Here is a 19,319-nt window from a genome sequence, read left to right as displayed (position 1 = left end):
CTTGATTGTGCATGCAACTTGCAATTTTTTTTTTTACAGGTAAGCTGAGGTTTGGCGGGGACCCCTACCAGTTAATTAAACTACAAAAGATATTACAATCAGCAAACAAGACAATATCCCTATCACAAGAATAGGGAATCAAACCAAGTGTACAAAGACAAGACCTATCCTTAGAAATTAACAATATACTAAGAAAAAGTGGAAATCCAAAGTATCTCAAGAACCACTAATAGTTAAGGGCGTCTATCATCCTTTGACTGAACTTCCTAGCTTTGTGGCTCTTCCGCAAATTCTGGTGGTTCTTTTTACTCTCAACATCCATCCAACCATCATTTTCATTAAGTTGCAAGGTAGTAGGTTCAGCAGAGGGAGGATCTGGATGTTCCTTAAGAAGATTTTCATCTTCAACACCTTCATCATCTAACTCAGATTGGGTACTGGCATTACTAATGACAGTTTCAGATTCAATTTCCTCTACCTCGCTTGGGTTTAGCAACATACTGAATTTATTTTTTTTGGGTATGTTTGCTTCTTGCAGAATTCTTTCTGATATATCATCTATGTTTACCTTGGCCTTACCCTGGTTTGTGCTTGGGTTTTCCTCTGCTCTTTTTTCATGATTTCCCTTTTCTACTGGGTCTGAGCTTGTAGGATCTGCATTTTTCTTTTTTGGAGTCGAAAATCAGCCGTTTTTGCAAAAGAATTCTTCTACTTGCTTTATTTACAAAAGGGACTTCTAGTTTGTCCATTTGCGAATAGAGTTATCACCTTTGAAGGGATTTTGCAAAACAGTCATACCATAAATTTGTGAACAAAATACACATACTAGATTTCTTTTTGACTGGTAAAATGACCAATATATATATATATATAGAGAGAGAGAGAGAGAGGGAAAAAACTGTTGGTGAGCTTAAGCGCACCATTTTTTTGGTGCGCTTAAGTTGTTATAACGCCTCCCATTGGTGCGCTTAAGCGAGACCCAGCGGGACCCAAACATTTAAACGAATGGGAGGCGTTATAACAACTTAAGCGCACCAAAAAATGGTGAGCTTAAGCGCACCAACAGTTTTCTCATATATATATATATATATATATATATATATATATATATATATATATATATATATATATATATATATAGAGAGAGAGAGAGAGAGAGGAAAGTGTCTCTAGTCTCTCCCCTAGATAAGTTTATCTACTCCTCCCTTTAAAAAAACACAGTGGGCCCACGCTGTTTGGATGATCCAAAGCATTCATTTGATAAGTCCTAACATTCATTTGATAAGTCCTAACATAGATAGGGTGTACCCAAAAAATCAGCACCAAAGGGTCATCCTAGAACTTCATTTTGTTGGGCACACCATGTCCAAAATGGACGCATATAAACGTGGACGTTTATATGTGTCCATTCTGGGTACCACAAGGCACCACAAAATGAAGTTCTAGGATGACCCTTTGGTGCTGATTTTTTGGGCACACCCTATCTATGTTAGGACCTATCAAATGAATGCTTTAGATCATCCAAACAGTGTGGGCCCATTGTGTTTTTTTAAAGAGAGGAGTAGATAAGCTTATCTAGGGGAGAGACTAGAGACACTTTCCTCATATATATATATATATATATATATATATATATATATATATATATATAGGGAAACGTTTTCTGCGCGATACCTCAGATAAGTTATCTGAGCAGAGCTCAAAAAATCATATGGGCCCACATTGTTTGAATGATCCAAAGCATCCATTTGATAGGCCCCTAATCCAGCTTTTCAATTTTTGACGAAAATACCCTGAGCTCAGATAAGCATTACATATCAGAGACAGATCCAAGGGGGGGCACATTCCCCCCCTAAGAAATCTAAAAAAAAAAAAACATTTACTTTATGGCAAAATAACTTTTATACCCTTCGCCCCCTTTTAAATTTCAAATTTTCTATTAAAGAGGCAAATGCCCTTTTTGTCTTTTTTTCAAAACCAGATTTACTAAATCCAAATCAGTTTCTATTTTTTAGTGAAAGTTGCAAAAAATTAGTGATTTTGTTTTATAGAAATCGATTTACAATCGTTATTGCCTTGCACGTAGGGTAGTAAATCGAAATCAATTTCTATTTTGTAGGGAAAATTTCTAAAAATCAGTGCCTTTGGTTTATAGAAATCGATTCACAGAGAAGTTGCAAAAAAGAGTCGTCTCGTTCTTGCCTTGCGTAGGGTTTCTTGTTCTTCAAGCCTTCTTCAATCTTCAGTCTTCTCAATCTTCATGAGGTTTTTTGTTCTTCAATCTCCACGAGTACGAACCGGCTATTTCAACAAGGTATGTTTCTTTCATCCTCTTTCACTCTCACTCTCAATCTCTCCCTCTTTCTCTCTCAATCTCTCCTCTCTTTCTCTCTTAATCTTTCCCTTTTTTTCTCTTAAGATGATTGTGTCTCCAAAAAAAGAAAAGCCCTTAATTCAGGTTCAAGAAAAACCCCTTAATCTGATTTTGGACATGTTTGGTTTGAGAGAACTTATTGGAAAAGTCTGGAAAAGAAATTTTATTCCAAAATTTCTTTCTTTTTTTATTGATTGATGACATAGGCTAGGGGTGTTATGTTGTGTTCATGTGCAAGACAAGTGTTTGTGGGTATTGCTCACAGTTGATAGTTTTTTTCCCTATGTGAAGGAAAAGTAGGGCATAGTTATTAAGAAACTCTCCATGTATTTTAAGGTATTACTAGAAGACTTATACTAAGTTTTATTCCGTGAATACTCGAAAGTAGAACTTTGGTGTAAGGAGTTTCAACTTGAGGTTTCGTTATAATTGTATGTGGAACTTTGAGCTTGTCCTCAACTCCATTTAAATGCTAATGTCACTATGTCAATTCATTTTAATTTCAGCCATTTCCTAATTGAAGCTTCCTTGATTTCCAATTGCTTTGACTTCACTGCTTGCAAGGGAAGCCAAAGTCTACAAGATACTTCTCTTATAACAACCTTTGTTTGCCCCCCGAGCCAAATTCCTGGCTCTGTCCCTGTTACAGATATGGGGTATTTCAGTGGCCTAGATCCTATTTACATTATGTACAGTGCTTGACGGGATGAGAGAGAGATGCCATCCAGATGAAAAACGAGAAAATGAAATATTATTATTTTTTCTTGTACGTAAGCTGGGATTGAACCTCCAAGCTCAGGGTTGGAGGACAGAGTCTTTAGCAATTGAGCAAGAGGTTCAACTCCCGACAAACATAAATCAACGAAGACATGAAATCCAAGTCAAGTAGGTTACAATAAAAAATAATTTAAGCCCTGAAGATATGAATCCAATAGAGACAGATGAGATCAAGATGTTGTGCTCAAATCTTGTCCATTAACTTTCGGATCCACTGGACCATTGGCACCCTTAACCTTGAGGCCCTCCTCGAATATAGAAGCAAACTCAAGCATTGCATGTTTGGGTATAGCAAGGCCAACCTCAAGCCCACCTCCCTCATCTCTACTCTCTAAAAGTGACACCGTACCCGTATTTTCTAGAGACATCATCTCAACCTTCTTGGGCCCACCCCATCCAAAATCCGTCTCATACACACCAAACCTCGGTGATAATCCTATGGACGTGATTGGCTCCTCCAACATAGACAAAAATCTCGGAAACCAAAGCTCAGCCCCTTCCAAAACCCCCTTCTCCATTTCACTTATTGCTTTCTTAATCTTTTTGGACCCCACCACCAATCCATTTTCTCCAATCAGATCACCCACTTTCGTCTCAGCCAAACATCCACGTATACAATTCCCGAAATACTCGTTTGGAAACGGTGGGTCCACCCGGGCCCTACAATCCGCAATAAAAGAAAAATGGATCCTTATGTTTTCATCCAGTTTAAAAGCTTTGACTAGGCAAACCCACACATATGCGCACGTTAGCACGAACGATGAGTAATATAACGTTTTCTGACTCGGTCCCACTCGGGCTAAGACCCTCTGCCTTAGCCACTCCACATTGGCTCGAGTGAGCACGAACGTGGCTCGAACCATGTCAATATCTTGTATCTTCATCAATTTCAACCCTTCCACTATCGCGTTTCCATTTATATTTTCCATCTCTATGAAGAATTTTTTTTTCATCTGTTCGAAACTTGCTGCCAGGGTCCGATCAATGATTGGGATTGACGTAATAAGAGAGAGATCTCCTCCGGCCCTGCAAATGGACGCCCAGGATTTTACAAAATGGATCAAGGATCTTCCATCAGCTGCCACGTGGTGTGTTGTGATCCCAATACAGATGCCCGAGTTGGGAAATAGGGTGACCTGCAAGGCTAGTAGGGGTGATTTTTTAGAGTTTGGCTTGGGAAGAGGAGGGACTAGAGGATGGAATTCATTTACATTCCGGGGATAGTTCGCGATGAGTTGGTAGAAATCGTTATCTGACTTGGCGACGGTAAATGGGACCGAGTCGCCATTGACGTAACTGATCTCGTGGTCGCCGGTTTCTGGTGACCGGGTGAGGTTCCCGGAAAGAGGGTAGAAGAGTTGGAGAGAGAGTGAGAGGGAGTGTTTTAGTTTGGGAAGGAGGGTTTGTAGGAAGTGGGTAGTGGTGGTGGGGTGGTGGTAAAAGAAGAGGAGTTCTATGGGGTTTGATTGTGAAATTACAACGTCAAAAAAGGTGAGAGGTATAGTGGTGTCAGAGACCGAGCCAGGTGGAGGAGAGGCTCGAGACTCTTCGATCACTTGCAGCGTATGGGGTGTAGCCATATATAGAGAGAGAGAGAGAAGAAGAAGAAGAAGAAGAAGATACCACTTTAGTTGCAGAGATAGAATCACAAGGCGCGTATGTTTATAAATTGAAGACCCACAGCATATGTTTATAAATTGAGGAAACGTCACATGTTTAAAATAGCTAGTAGAACTATCGATGCATATCTACCCGTTTTGCTATACCGTTACTACTTGAATGGTCCTCTTGTCTCATGTATATAAGAGAGTGTAAATGTTTTAGGAGTGGAAAATAAGAAGGGATTTGCTAGGGACCATTGCAGAATGTATTTCGCGGAATAGCTGTTGCATGAGAGTGCAGCCACATAGGCTCAGATTTTGTCTTATCCATTTAATTCATCTGATGTGGCTGCACTCTCATGCAACAGCCGTTCCACATAATGCCTTCTGCGATGGTCCCTAGGTAATACCAAGTAAGAATTATTAAATGGTCGCATGCAAATCCCAAATAAAAATTATTAAACGGTGGGTGACGACAAATTCGCACCCCCAATGGGATAATTCGCACCCTTGAACGGAGGATATGCTACAGACTTTTAACGCTTTTTAACGTCAAACGTTAAAGGAGGAATTTATCATCGCCCAAATCGATTATGAGTTGTAGGAAATATACTTATGAGGTTTAAATAAAGTGGGAATGGCATTAATTGCAACGTAGGTTTTCCATTGTATATGGTTTTCGGTACATAAGATATTTAATAGTTAATGAAAATTCACGTTTATTAGTTCAGGTGATAAATAGTACTAACTTTTTAAGTTCCTATATTGATGTTCCTACATTGGGAACTTGCACATTGGAAATCCCTTTGTGGGAGTTAGTATTGATCCTGACCATCCAATCTAATACAATGACATCATAGATGAATCTTCATGGATCGTAGAGTTAAGATCATCAAGGACTATTTACGATGGGTCGCAACAAATGAATGGTTTGGGTCTTCGAACAAATTAAGCTCAAGCGAATTTTATTTTGTTTTTTTGTTTTTTTGTTTTTTTGGGTTGGAGGGGGGGGGGGGGGGGGGGGGAGAGAGAGAGAGAGATTAGCGGTTGTATAAGTGTTGTACCGGTTGTGCCTTCACAACCGGTGTGGGTGTGGGGGCGGGAGAGAGAGAGAGAGAGATTAGCGGTTGTATAAGTGTTGTACCGGTTGTGCCTTCACAACCGGTGTGGGTGTGGGGGCGGGAGAGAGAGAGAGAGAGATTAGCGGTTGTATAAGTGTTGTACCGGTTGTGCCTTCACAACCGGTGTGGGTGTGGGGGTGCGTGGGGAGGGGGATTTATCACTGCGCTAGGAAAATCACAAAAAGGTATTTTGTTGCACACATGGCACATTCTCATGGATGGTCTCCCACACCGGTCTTACTCTTGCTTACCATATCATTTTTCCTTGTAAAAAACATATAAGAAGAAGAAAAAATGGAAAAAAAAATCCTTAAGGGGGGAATTCGTCAACCAATGAAAAGCTGACACGTGGCAATTGAAAACTCAAAGGTGGTTGGAGCAAAAGGGTAATTTCACTTCAGACGTTAAAATCGTATAATCGCTTTAAAAGTAAATTTTGAAAAGAAGTATTCCAGTAATAGAGTCAAAGTAGAAAGAATCATGGAAAGGCTAGATTCTAAATACTAGGGACTCTACTCTATAGATATAAAAGGAGGACAAACGTCTAGGTACACATCACAATCTCACATTCTCCCATTCACTCTTCTACTCTCCAGCTCTGTTGTCGTGTTTGACTTAAGCATTCGAGAGTACTCACCCGTAATCCCACTCAGCCCCCTTTCCGGCATCCTGTGTTCACAAGTCACCCTTCAAAAATTAGCTTAGCATGAGTCCTCTTCCTGTAATCCGTCCAAATTTCATCAACAACAATCCTCAGGAGGAGGAGGAGAAAAATAGAACAAAAAAATATGCCTACTCATATTTGCACTACCATATTTTAATTATGACCTGAGCTCACCTTATCTTCTTTTTTTAATTGACTGCCGAGGGCTTTCTGGAGATTATAGTAGTTTTTCACAGCTAGTTAAATAATAAAAGACAAGATTATTCCATTTCAAAAAAAATAAAAGACAAGATGAGTTAGGCCCATTATAAAAGGATGGTAGTGCCAACATAAGAGATCAAAAATTAATAATCCCCAAAAAACAGAAGAAGAAGAATAAATGACAAAAAATAAAAAACTAATAAAAGTGCATTAACTGGTTAGAAAACATGTGCTACCATCAGACATACTTGCATCCACTATCCTGAATGTAGTGTACATTTAATCTATGGTAGCATTTGTGTACTCTGAGGATAATACATACTTACTTATACTATCCTCAAAATAAAGATGTGATGCCAAGCATCAGGGTAAAGACACGCTGCACTAGAAGTAAACGCCCTCACTACTGAGTAAACATCCTGTTCTCGTACTCTTTTCTAATTTTTATAGTTTTTTTTTTTCTATTTTTTCCTTCTTTTTCTAATTTTTAGTTTTTTTTTTTTCTATTATCTTCTTCTTCTTTTTTTATTTTTTCTATTCTCTTCTTCTTCTCCTCCTTCTCCTTAAAAAGTAAGCAAGAAGCGAAGAGAAGAAGAAAAGAAACATAAACGAAAAATGGAAAAAAAAAATCATAAAAATTTGAGTAAGAAGAAAAATGAAAGAACATATAAATGAACAAAAAACCCTAAAATGGGTAAGAAGAGGAAGAAAAATGTAATAAAAAGTAAATAAAAAATGTACAAGCATTAGCTTATTAGGAATCACATGCTATCATGAGAATAAATTGCACTACCCTGAAAGTGAGGATAGTGAATTTTTATGCGAATCAGAATATGTTGTAAGGGATTCGAACTTTAGATAATTTAAGAAAGGAGCTACAAAGAAGATAACTTAATTTGGTTACATTTAGGCTCTGATTCTTTCGACGTAAAATGGGAGTAAAACTAATTTTATGTGAATTAGATGTTGTTGTAAGGGCTTTGTTCTTTAGAGAATTTAAGAAAGGAGCTACATAGAAGAGAACATTATTTGGTTTCATTTAGCCTCTCTTTTTTTAGACGTAAATAGGAGTAAAATAAATTTTATGCCTAATGGGCATAAATTTTATTTTAGTCCTGTTTTGAGTAAAAAATAGAGGTTTATGCAAATAATTTGTAGACCAAATCCATTAACTTTAATGTAACTTTATCTTAATGTAACTTTATTATTATTAAACATAAAATCTATACCACTGTTTAGCCTTAATCAAAGGATAACAAACAGTTTAGTTTCTTATTACTGTCTTCCTCAACCATTAACCATGCTTAGGATTGGGCGAGCTGTTGAAGATTCATAGGAACACACAAAGTCGAGTTGAAGCAACCCTTTGCTATGATGGTGTTTACATATTCACTTGGGTGAAAAGCATCATAGAAGAAATGCTTGTTCCTGTTCTTGCATTGTTTTTTATTTGGAATGCATGCCGAGGTTCCGTTGCTGGTGATACAGCATGGGAGACGTGTAGCTACAAACCCTGTGGTGCAATACATGTAGTTAGTTCACTATGGAGCAAGTTTTTGTCAAAGAGTAACTGTCTCTATTGAACAAAACTATGTACCATTGTTCGATATGTGTATATACAAAACTATTGATTACAAATTATTCATTTTCTGAAGGTCCTCAAAACTATTCATTCAAGCGGGATAGCCAATCCCAAAACAATCTTTTAGCGATGGATATTTATTTTCATGGCTAATAATTATATAGCGATGAACATCAGTTCTGTCGCTAAATATATAATTTTAAAAAAATTATTTATATTCAAATATATCTATGTATATGTACAACTAAGGATTAAAAAAGATGAGTTTTTATATAGTACCCGACCGTCAAGTACCGTCAAAACAATACCGCCATTGATATTTGATCCAACAGCAGCCTACTTTTTAAGATGCTGCTGTTGGATCAAATATCTAGGGTGGTACTTTTGAAGTACCACCTTCACGTGACTTGACGGTCAGGCATCATATAATTCCTCAAAAAAAAACATAGCTAAAGGGTTAGAAATAGCGATGGATTTTTAAAAAAAAAGGGTCTAATATGGCAAATAGAGATGGGAAAAAAGCTCCTTTACTATAAAGGGTCTAATATGACAAAATAATTTCGAGAGTTTAGTGATGTCTTGTTTATAATTTAACCAAAATAGGGCCCTGTTCTTTTTAATTAGATTATGACAACCAATTGTCAGGTTAATTTCGGATCCACTAATAGGTTTTGGCCTGGCAATTGGTTGTCAAAATCCGAAACGAACGGTGCCTAAGCAAATTTATGGATTGATTATTGATCTTACCGAGTTTCGAAGCTTTCTTAAACATGGCGAGGCTTATAGCATAATTATCTCCATGAATCGAAATCAAACCATCAAGAGTGGATGTCATTTTCTTTAGTAGTGCAGGAAGTTTTCTGTTGTATATAGAAACGAGATCATTCAATTCCTTGATGCATGATTTGGCATTTACTTTATTCATCACTGCCGGCATGCACCCGATTGGACCAATCTGAAATACCAACATCTTCCTGGCTCCCAATTTATATAGCTTCTGCAAATGTGGCCACAAGAAGGGGAAAAAAGGGAAAAATTTTATTTCAGCTTCAATTGAAAATTGTTTTCATATGGCCCTATTTGGATTGCAAGAATTTTTGGGAAAAGTATAGAAAGAAAAAAAATTTCAAAATTTTCCTACATTTTTACACATGACTTGAACAATCCTATTCAATTTTTACCTAGAGAGGCCTTTTATTTATGATAATATCCCTTTAAATTAACTATAATCATATAATTTCCTTCTTAATAGTGAAAGGAAAAAAAATTCTGCCAGAAATGTTTTTCTTGCAATCGAAACAGGGCTTAAAGCAAAAGTGAAGTACCATAGTACCCTCTCTATAGAAAAAAAAGAAAGTAAAACATGGGTAATTTTGTAAATTCTCACCCATTTTTCTTCCCCGGGCCACCCCCTCTAGTGTGTTTATGACTACACTTTTTACACTACATGGAGGGAGTGGCCCAGGGAAGAAAAGGGGGCGAATATATCATTATCATGTATCATAGACGATTATCTTATGTCTTAAAAGTAAGTATTTGCACCCTTCACAAACAAGGGAGAGGGAAATGAAAATTTTACAGGAAGAGAACTTGAGAAGAAGTAACTTTCATTTTTTTTCTTTTTTCTTTCTTTTTGAGATCTTCTCCCTTAACCCTCGTCTTCTTCTTTAAAAATACACTATTCACATTTCTTGGGGATGCAGAATGGAAACTAAAATTAACATAAGCATTAACACCTCTAGCAAGACATTTCAGAAGAGTGCTAAAATTAATCACCCAGTATTTTACCTGCAAATGACGAGATAAATGTTTTATGAGGAGATGGCTAAATGCCTTAGGCGTGTAGCCTTTGCTGGTATTGAGGGAAGGTTCTAAGTAGTTGTTGAGGTAGTCATTATTCCCAGTAGTGACGACAAAAATGGCCTTCGACAAGTGATCTGAAAGGGCTTTGGGGCTTCGAAATTTTTTTGGCAGGTCCTTTTCCACAGTATTCTGGAAGTAATGGACCTGTTTTTTTAAGGACAAACACTCACCCTGCATAAATCCATGTCAAAAGAAATGAATCCTTTATTTTTTTTCATATTGTAGCGGAAAAGAAACACAAGGAAGGTACTCTACTCACAAGTTTATATAAAAAAAATCACAACCATTTTCACTACTATGAAATGAAACATGCAACCTAATTAGTCATTATAAAATTGATTGCGACAAATTTAGCTGAGGTTAGCTTCAAATCAACTCATTACTAAGATAAGCTATCACTAAATCACTATTATTTAGTGCCATTCAAAAAAAAGTTACTACTTATTTAGAATAAATTATCAAATTTAAACATTATAATCCATGTGATTATAATGGTGGCTTAGAAAATAGAATGCTATTATCATTGTGATATCTTACATATTTCCTTCCAGTTTCATCGAGGATGCCACATGCTGAGGATGCATAATTCACACCCGTTGCGGTTTTGGCCCTCTTAACATCCGAAAGACCCAAGTATGGCGGGGCGAATGGTAGACCAAGGTCTTCAGCTGCAAACAAGTCACACAAATGAAAGATATTGAGAAAATAAATAAATAAGAATAAATACTTTTGAGAGCTAATATTTATCCCCCCCCTTCCTCCCTGCGCGGCTGCTTTGTTTGATGGTACCACTCAATTTTAGAGTGTGAACTTTCTTCATTGATTCTTAAATCTCGCAACCACAAACGGAGGAAATCATGTATTGGAAATGATAAACAAAGAATTTCAACTAATCTTGGTTACCTTACAATTAGTTCTAATGAGTATTTATATATAACATTAGGATAATTTTGGTTACCTTACCTTACAATTGATTATCTTACAATTAGTTCGAAGGGATAAACATAGAAAGTGATTACGATAAACATACAAGGTGATAATGATATATAGAAATCATAATCTAATGTTACTACTAAATCTAACTTAATCTAATTTGATGTCAAGATAATCTAACAGTGAGATTTCTCACACTCTAACATGCCTCCTCAAACTTATGTCGATGGGAAATCGACATACATTTGTTAATTATAATAAAATTTCCCAATTAGAAAATGCAATTAGTATGTGTCAAATTGATGCACGTTGTCGAAGGTTGATGATAAATATCTGCTGATGATGTTGAATAATGTATGTTGCCAGTTGAAGATGATTGGTGCCTGCATGGAATTTTCAAGCTCAAACCTGGAATTTTTAAGCTAAATCCATGTTTTAGCTAAAACTTAGATTTTATTACATAGAACATGGATTGTAAAATCCTAGATTTAGCTTATATAATCCAAGGTTGAGCTTATAAAATCCATGTATCAAAACGGTCCCTCTCTAGACTAGCAAATATTCTTTGCGAGAAGATGACATTTCCACCCCCTTTGGAAATATACTCCTTAGAAATCAAGTGAACAACCACCTGCTAGGTTGGTGGGCCCAAAGCTTGAAATATAATTTCAAGTGGTGGGCCCGCACATATGAATCACGTCTGATCTAGATATACCAGTTCCTCCATAATTTGTTACACCAAAAAAATACTTTTTTTTTTCTAATAAAGGTTGAAAGAAAATAGATTTTTAAAATTTTTTTTATAGGTACCGATATTTGCACGACCATGTTTTTACAATGAGACAAACTCTGCTTCTCTTTTTCTTTCTAATTGGCTCGTGAGAGATTTTTTTTTTAGAATTGTAATAGATTTTGACAGCTGGTTAAATAATAAAAGACAAAGTGAGTTTGTGTGATTATCAAATCATGGTAGTGAAACAAAAAACTATTACCTAATATATCTGCAACTGTTTTGCCATTGCTGTATCTGCCTGTAACTTGGCCTGGAAAATCGACACCATAAGGTGGGAAATTTGCCTTGGCTACTGTGTTTAGATTATTGTTGTTCCCACATTCAGATAGAGAGTCTCCAAACACATAAATGGCTGATGCTAAAGGGTTGGATTTTGCTGAGAACAATTGAACTAGAAAACTCAAGAAGATGATGGTTAGAGAGCTCTTTGTCATGTTTTCACAACTTTGTAACCTGAAAGAAAAAATAACTAAATAAATACATGAACCCAATATATGCTCAAAAAAATATATGATTTTACCAAGCGTATATACCTTTGAGTGGGTCAATGGTGGATGATGAAAGAATTGGAATTTATTTCTGTTCTTAGAACAGAGAAGAACTCGAATCGGTCACGAAATTCTTTTCCTTTTTCTTAGAAAAAATCTTGAGTCGTTATACAGAGAGGAGTGATGAGAGCGAGGCATCTTTTTAAACATGTGAGAAAATTTAACGGTTATAAAAGTAATAAGACACGACAGTTACCAAAGTAAATATCTGATAGAAATATGAAGGTTTAAAAGTTAGACGAATGCTAGACTCACAGGAGCCCTTGTAAAAAATCGGGCATTGGTCAAAATCAATTTAGGATGCGCAGGAAATAATGGTCATAACTGCCATAAAGCAGTTTTGACCAATGAGGCGCCCTTTGCCTGATTTTTTGCAAGGGCTCCTGTGAGTCTAGCATTCCTCTTAAAGGTTATATTTTCAATTTATTTTGGAAATACTCTGTTTAAGAAAAACAAAGCTTTGTGTTGTCTTTTATATTTATTTGCCTCCTAAATTGTGGATGTGCAGCCCCTCTGTAGATCGGAGGATTAAGATCATCCTATGGAGATGATCTGTACAACCTACTTATGCTGTGGCCCAACAAGTGATTGCTTGGATCATCCTTTGCACTGCACTTTTCGAAAAATTATGGACTTTGTATGGTGATTACGGGTACAGCCCATGCATTTACATTGTGGCCTAACAAATGAATGGTTTGGATCATCTTTTGAATGGTCCCACTGTGCTTTTTGAAAAATACTGTATACATGTCGAATTGGTCAATAAAGTTGTTAAATATTTCTTTCACATGTTTTTTTTGATTGGCTAAAGCTATGGCTTTTGAGTCTTCAAAGTTCAAACAATATGGTAGAGAGTTTTCAAGACCTTAATCATATCAGTTGAATTTAAGCCCTCTTATTAATATTTATTCCCAACTCTTTTGTTATCTGGAAGACAATTTCCATGAAATTTCCATCAGAAAGCTTCATAGAAACTGTGGTCAAATGCTTTCAGCTCAAGATAATAGGGTTCTTCTGAGCAATTTCATACCCACGTTCCTAAATCCCATATTTGCTTGACTACCAAGAAATCAAAGCTATAAAAAAGCAAGATGCCCCATAACCCTACCAGCAAAAACCCCTCTTTCCAAGCAATCAAACCTAATATTCTTCTGAAAGTTAGAGTCAGTTTTCTTGCTTAACTGAAGTGCCTAGTGATATAAGAAAGATGAACAAAGGTAAGAAGGCAAGGTGGTATGTTGCACTCTTAAAGTCATTGTCTTCGTGCTTCTCTATACCTAGGAATGAAGGAGGTTGGAAGGGTTTATCAAGTCCATCGACTACGCCTGAGACAACAATGGTTGTGGCAGCGAAGCATTTCTCATCAGCACATAAAGTTCGCTTCGGCTAATTTTCCCTCTCAACGGCATAGAGAGCTGATATTTTGATACACCAATAGCTAGCTATCAGTATGAGTCTATGACTTGCTTTATATGTGGAGGCCATGTTTGGCAACCATGAAAAGTTATTCCATGGAATACTCATGGGCCCAATTGTGTGGGAGGATCAGAGGGAGGGCATTGAGTGTAGTACCAAAAATGCCTAAAACCTGGGGAAATCTACCTATTTGGAATTGGTTATTTTTCTAGTTTTAACGAGAGTTTCATGCTGGCACTCTTCCTCTGGCCCAGATCTCACAACTGGCCCCACAAATATTTTATGGAATATTTTTTCATGGTAGCCAAACCTGGCTCTATTTCTTTCGACCTACAAATGGGAGTAAAATTAGTTTTACGCCAATTTTACGTCAACAGAGCCTGAGGAATCTAGATACCTTTTTTGCCCTTTTAGCTCGCGGGGAATATTGTAATGCAATAATTACATTTGACTATTGATCAAAGGTTTTTAAATAAATTTAATCTTAGCAAGTGATTGTGGCCCGAATTCTCAACCAGATGCACGGATGGTGTGATGGTCCATCTAGACCGTCCATCACGTGGACTCTTCAATTGATTGCCTTGTTTTGATTGGACCAATGCCTATGATCCCCTAGTCTACAATCACTATAACCATACAGCTAGTTTCAATAGTATTGTTGGACCGTTTGATTGGTGTGATTTTCATATGATGGTCCATCTATATCTAGTCGGTAAGCATTTTGGCTACGGCTAATATATTTTTTTAGCTTTAAGCAACTTATTTTGGATTCGAGTAAAATATTTTTAGTTTCTACTAAGCATTATTTACTTCCATTAAAATTTTTTTGGGCTTCGACTAACTTTTTTTTAGCTTCGAGTAACTCATTTTTGGCTTCGGATAACCTTTTTTTGGCTTCGACTAACTCTTTTTTTGCTTTGACTAATCTGTTTTTGGCTCCGACTAACATATTTTTGGCTTCGACTAACTTTTTTTAGCTTCAAGTAATCTATTTTGGATTCGAGTAAATTATTTTTGGCTTTCACCAAACATTTTTTACATCGACTAATATATTTTTGGCTTCGACTAAGTTTTGTTGCTTCGAGTAACTCAATTTTGGCTTCGAGTAACTTTTGTTTGCCGTCGAAGCCAAAATTGCATAGTCGAAGCCAAAAATGCTTATTCAAAGCCTAAATTATCTTAGTCGAAGCCAAAATTGCATAGTTAAAACCAAAGATGCTTATTCGAAGCCAAAATTGCATTGTAAAAGCCAATATAGGCTAGTCGAAGCTAAAAATAACTTAGTTGAAGCAAAAAAATGCTTAGTCGAAGCCAAAATTGCTCAGACGAAGCCAAAAATAAGTTAGTCGAAGCAAAAAATGCTTAGTTGAAGTCAAAAAATATGTGAGTCGAAGTCAAAAACAATTTCTCAAATCCAAATAGGTTATTCGAAGCCAAAAAAAAGTTATTCGAAGCTAAAATAGGTAATCAAAGCCAAAAATGAGTTACTCGAAGCCAAAATTGAGTTACTCAAAGACAAAAACGTTAGTCGAGGCCAAAAATGCGTAATTGAGACGAAAAATAGTTTACCCGAATCCAAAAAAAAGGTTACTTGATAAATAAATAAAACTTTGTAGGTATTCGAAGCGAAAAATGAGTTTCTCGAAGCCAAAATTAGTTTAAGTCAGGGGCATTTTCGTCTTTGAATTCTTTTTTTCTTTTTTTTTGCAAAAATAGCATTTATACGAGTTTTTAAAACAACTTGCATTTTTAAGGTAATTTTTCCAACTCTTTGGCACCTAAGAGTGATTTACCCTTACCTATGAGGAAACAAGTGTATGGTCCATATGCCAACCCACGTACTAGACTGCCACTCAATTAATGTGTATAGAAGTGATATTTCCACCCCCTTTCTAAGCATTTCCGCCTCGTTTTCCTGAGATTTCATTAGAAGGTGAACAAAAGAGGAGGAAATGCAATCTTTTTTAGAGAATGACAAGACATTCACACTTACCACGCAATGGCTTTATTAATTTTAATCATCTAAGGTCCTCAATACCACCAAAATCTTTCATCTTAAAATAAGATTATTTTGAGGTAACCACATTTGTAAATGGGACATTAAAGCCCATTAATTAAGAGATATAAACCCCCAATAACCGGTATTTGCATATAAACTTATTTTCATGGGATTTGCTAGGGAATTTGGCAGAAAGCCACTTCACAGCTCACTTTTTCAGGAGAGAATAGCCACCTCAGATGAATTAAATGAATAATCTCATAAAAAGTGAGCCTGCGTGGCTGTTCTCTCCTGCAAAAGTGAGGTTTGAAACGGTTTTCCGCGAAATTTCCTAGCAAATCCCTATTTTCATACAAGATTATGGCAATTTCTTCTAAGATGAGCAATGTTAACAACGAAATTGCCTAGCAAATCCCTATTTTCAATTTTTCATATAAGATTATGGAAATTTCTTTTAAGACAAGCATTGTTACCCACTGCCACGTGTACAATGATAGGGTCCATGAATATTAAGAAGTTCCGCATATTGCCCGTCATCACACCCTTATTAGATGATTATATACCTTTAATCAAGCATGATGAAAAAGACGTCCTACAAATGCCGTTAAGCCGTTGATTCCTCAATCTTGTGAATGAGATCTCCATTTGGTATCAGACCTACACTCACTTGGTCTCCCTTGACGATCTGTAAGATCAACGGTTCCGATCACCAAACACATTCAACAAATGCTTCGGATCATTGTCATTTTTGTTCATATCCTAGTCCATCTCTTAGATTGTATGCATATAAATATTAGGTGTATCCAAAGATGCCATAAATCTTAGTGTGTATGGGGCGTTTGCCCTAGGCAAATATAAGCGTTAGATATCAGAGACTCATAGTAAAAATGTGTTGGATAATTACATAACTACGTGTATATATATATATATATATATATATATATATATATATATATATATATATATATATATAGAGAGAGAGAGAGAGAGAGAGAGAGAGAAAACATTTCCTACACACTTGTGTAGGTAAGTTACCTACTCACTACCTTAAAATACAGTGGGGGCCCACATTGTTTGGGTGATCCAAACAATTCATTAGAATGGCCCTCACATAGATAGGCTGTCCACAAAAAATCAGATCCATAGGATGATCCCAACCCTACGATTTGTGGAGGTAAAATGGACGTGTATAAACCTTCACAAATTAGTCCATTTTTTGCCTCCATAGTTTGAATGGTTAGGATGATCCTATATATCTGATTTTTTGTGGACACCCTATCTATGTGATGACCATTCAAATGAATTGTTTGGATCACCCAAACAATGTGGGCCCCCACTGTATTTTAAGGTAGTGCGTAGGTAACTTACCTACACAAGTGTGTAGGAAATGTTCTCTCATATATATATATAGTCTATTTCTTTCTGCCTACAAATGGGAGTAAAATTAGTTTTACGCCAATTTTACGTCAACAGAGCCTAAGGATTCTAGATACCTGTTTTTAGCCTCGCGGAATATTGTAATGCAATAATTGCATGTGATTATTGATAAAAGGTCTTTAAATAAATTTAATCTTAGCAAGTGATTGTGGCCCGAATTCTTATTAAGAACCAGATGCATGGATGGTGTGATGGTCCATCTAGACCGTCCATCGATCAGTTGGAACCTTCAATGGATTGCCTTGTTTCGATTAAACCGATAACTATGATCCGGTAGTCTACAATCCCTATAACCATACAGGTAGTTTCAATAGTATCGTTGGACTATTTGATTGATGCGATATTCATATGATGGTCCATCTATATGTAGTTGGGCCCTCATTATGGCCAGTCCGAATGGTGTGAAGCCCAATCATGTATATTCTTCAACGAGTACTTTACAACCATAATCAATCTCCACGGGTGTGTTTCTCTCTTTTCATCTCGGGTAGATTAACCTTTGGCATTCATTGCAGTCAATTGATTTACTTAAACTCGTAGAGTTAACTCAAAACTTGTTCGAGTTGACTCGATTCACCAACAACTCGGCAAGCATGAGAAAATACAAAAACCAACTTAGAGCATGTGTGAATCGATCAATTACCCTAAGGCCCTGTTCGTTTGAGATTTTAACAACCGATAGTGAGCCCACAACTGGTTATCTCAAACGAATAGGGCCTTAAGCTATTAGAGGTAGTGTTATTTAATCATTTATATTCTTCAATGTACTCGAGTTTCTATGAGTCACAAGTCACGCATTCAAGGTCGCTCAAATGAACTCACTACATGTGGCTTTAGCTATCCAAATGCAAAACCTGGATATAACGAATTCTGAATTTCGTCCAAAATTTCATTTCCAAATCACTGATGAAAGGGTTACGATCATCCGATCATTGTGATCTTAAGCGACGAGATCTCAACAATTAGGACCGACAAGATGGACGGCACAGATCACTTTCTTAATTATTGTCTAATCGGTAAGCTTAACAATTCAATCTTACAAAATAGGCAAGCTAGCTAGAGCTTCTCATTCACTTTCAGTGTCTTACAATCGATCTCAAAGCTCTATCAACAACTATGAATGTGACTAATGAATTCTTATTAATTGAATTCTTTATCATTCAAAAAAAAATGAATGTGACTAATGAAGTTTGGCCACCAAAACTATGTTATAAAGAGAAGAAAGGATATGCATGGAATCACGTTGTTCAAGCATTTAGGTGAGCATCCAAGAAAAATGGTGCCTTGTTTCAAAGTTCAAAGGTCTCCTTCCTTTGGACAAGCTAGCGTTTCATAAACCCTAATTTAGCATATTAAATAGAAGAGAAAGTCACCTCAAAAACCGTGATCCATTGCTCCCCCTAATGAAAGCCGATGGGACCCATATATTCTGGTTGCACCCAGTCACCCACAAGAGCGGGAGTAAGCAGACAACGATTTTCATGGCCTTGTAGGGACCCTCTACCTTTCTTCTTTGATTAGGAAATCTAAGCTATGAAATGGTCGAGTGAGTCAGGAGCTTGTCACTAATATCAGTGACAAAAAGGCCCGTGCATCTTATGTGATAGATGTTAGAATATGAGAGATCGCACCAGGTCACGCCTTTTGATTATGTTGAAATCTCACCATTGAATTAGGTGCTAGATGAGGTAGGTAAGCTAGGTTAGGCAAATAAGCTAAATGTGGGTGGTACTGATAGTTAGGGGGCCGCTTTTCCACCAGGTCCTATTTGGTCGCGTTAATCATAACTAGGCAGTTCTGAGAGCTCGTTGATTAGATTTTGGATCACGTGGGACCCACCCGCTTCGGTACAATCATGCCCGGAGTCGACTAATGGAGAGGCAGACCGTATTGCCAGAGATATTTGATTTCTTGCTACATCCCTGACGGGTGACTGAATTTTTTTTTTTGTAGTTTCTTGATTTGTGTGTGTGTGTGTGTTTTTTTTTTTTTCGTTCTCTCGACCTTCTT

At 36.8% G+C, this 19,319-nt stretch overlaps 1 protein-coding gene and 1 pseudogene across 1 annotated transcript; both read right to left on the bottom strand.

The window, feature by feature from the left end:
* Positions 1-3,321: 3,321 nt before the first annotated feature.
* Positions 3,322-4,731, bottom strand: LOC143849443 (malonyl-coenzyme A:anthocyanin 3-O-glucoside-6''-O-malonyltransferase pseudogene; annotated as a pseudogene).
* Positions 4,732-8,981: 4,250 nt separating this feature from the next.
* LOC143849442 (GDSL esterase/lipase 7-like) lies at positions 8,982-12,343 on the bottom strand. The gene is made up of 4 exons (XM_077358446.1): positions 12,109-12,343; positions 10,721-10,851; positions 10,109-10,354; positions 8,982-9,317 (listed from the first exon to the last, which is right to left on the bottom strand). The coding sequence occupies exons 1-4, from the start codon at positions 12,341-12,343 to the stop codon at positions 8,982-8,984; spliced, it is 948 nt and encodes a 315-aa protein (XP_077214561.1).
* Positions 12,344-19,319: the final 6,976 nt, after the last annotated feature.

The sequence above is a fragment of the Tasmannia lanceolata genome, unplaced genomic scaffold (genome assembly GCF_043159265.1).
Source record: "Tasmannia lanceolata isolate RefF3 unplaced genomic scaffold, GAP_Taslan_0.1 ptg000018l, whole genome shotgun sequence".
Classification (NCBI taxonomy): Eukaryota; Viridiplantae; Streptophyta; class Magnoliopsida; order Canellales; family Winteraceae; genus Tasmannia; species Tasmannia lanceolata.
The sequence above is the reverse complement of the archived record's forward strand: the minus strand, read 5'-3'. Positions and strand labels throughout refer to the sequence as shown.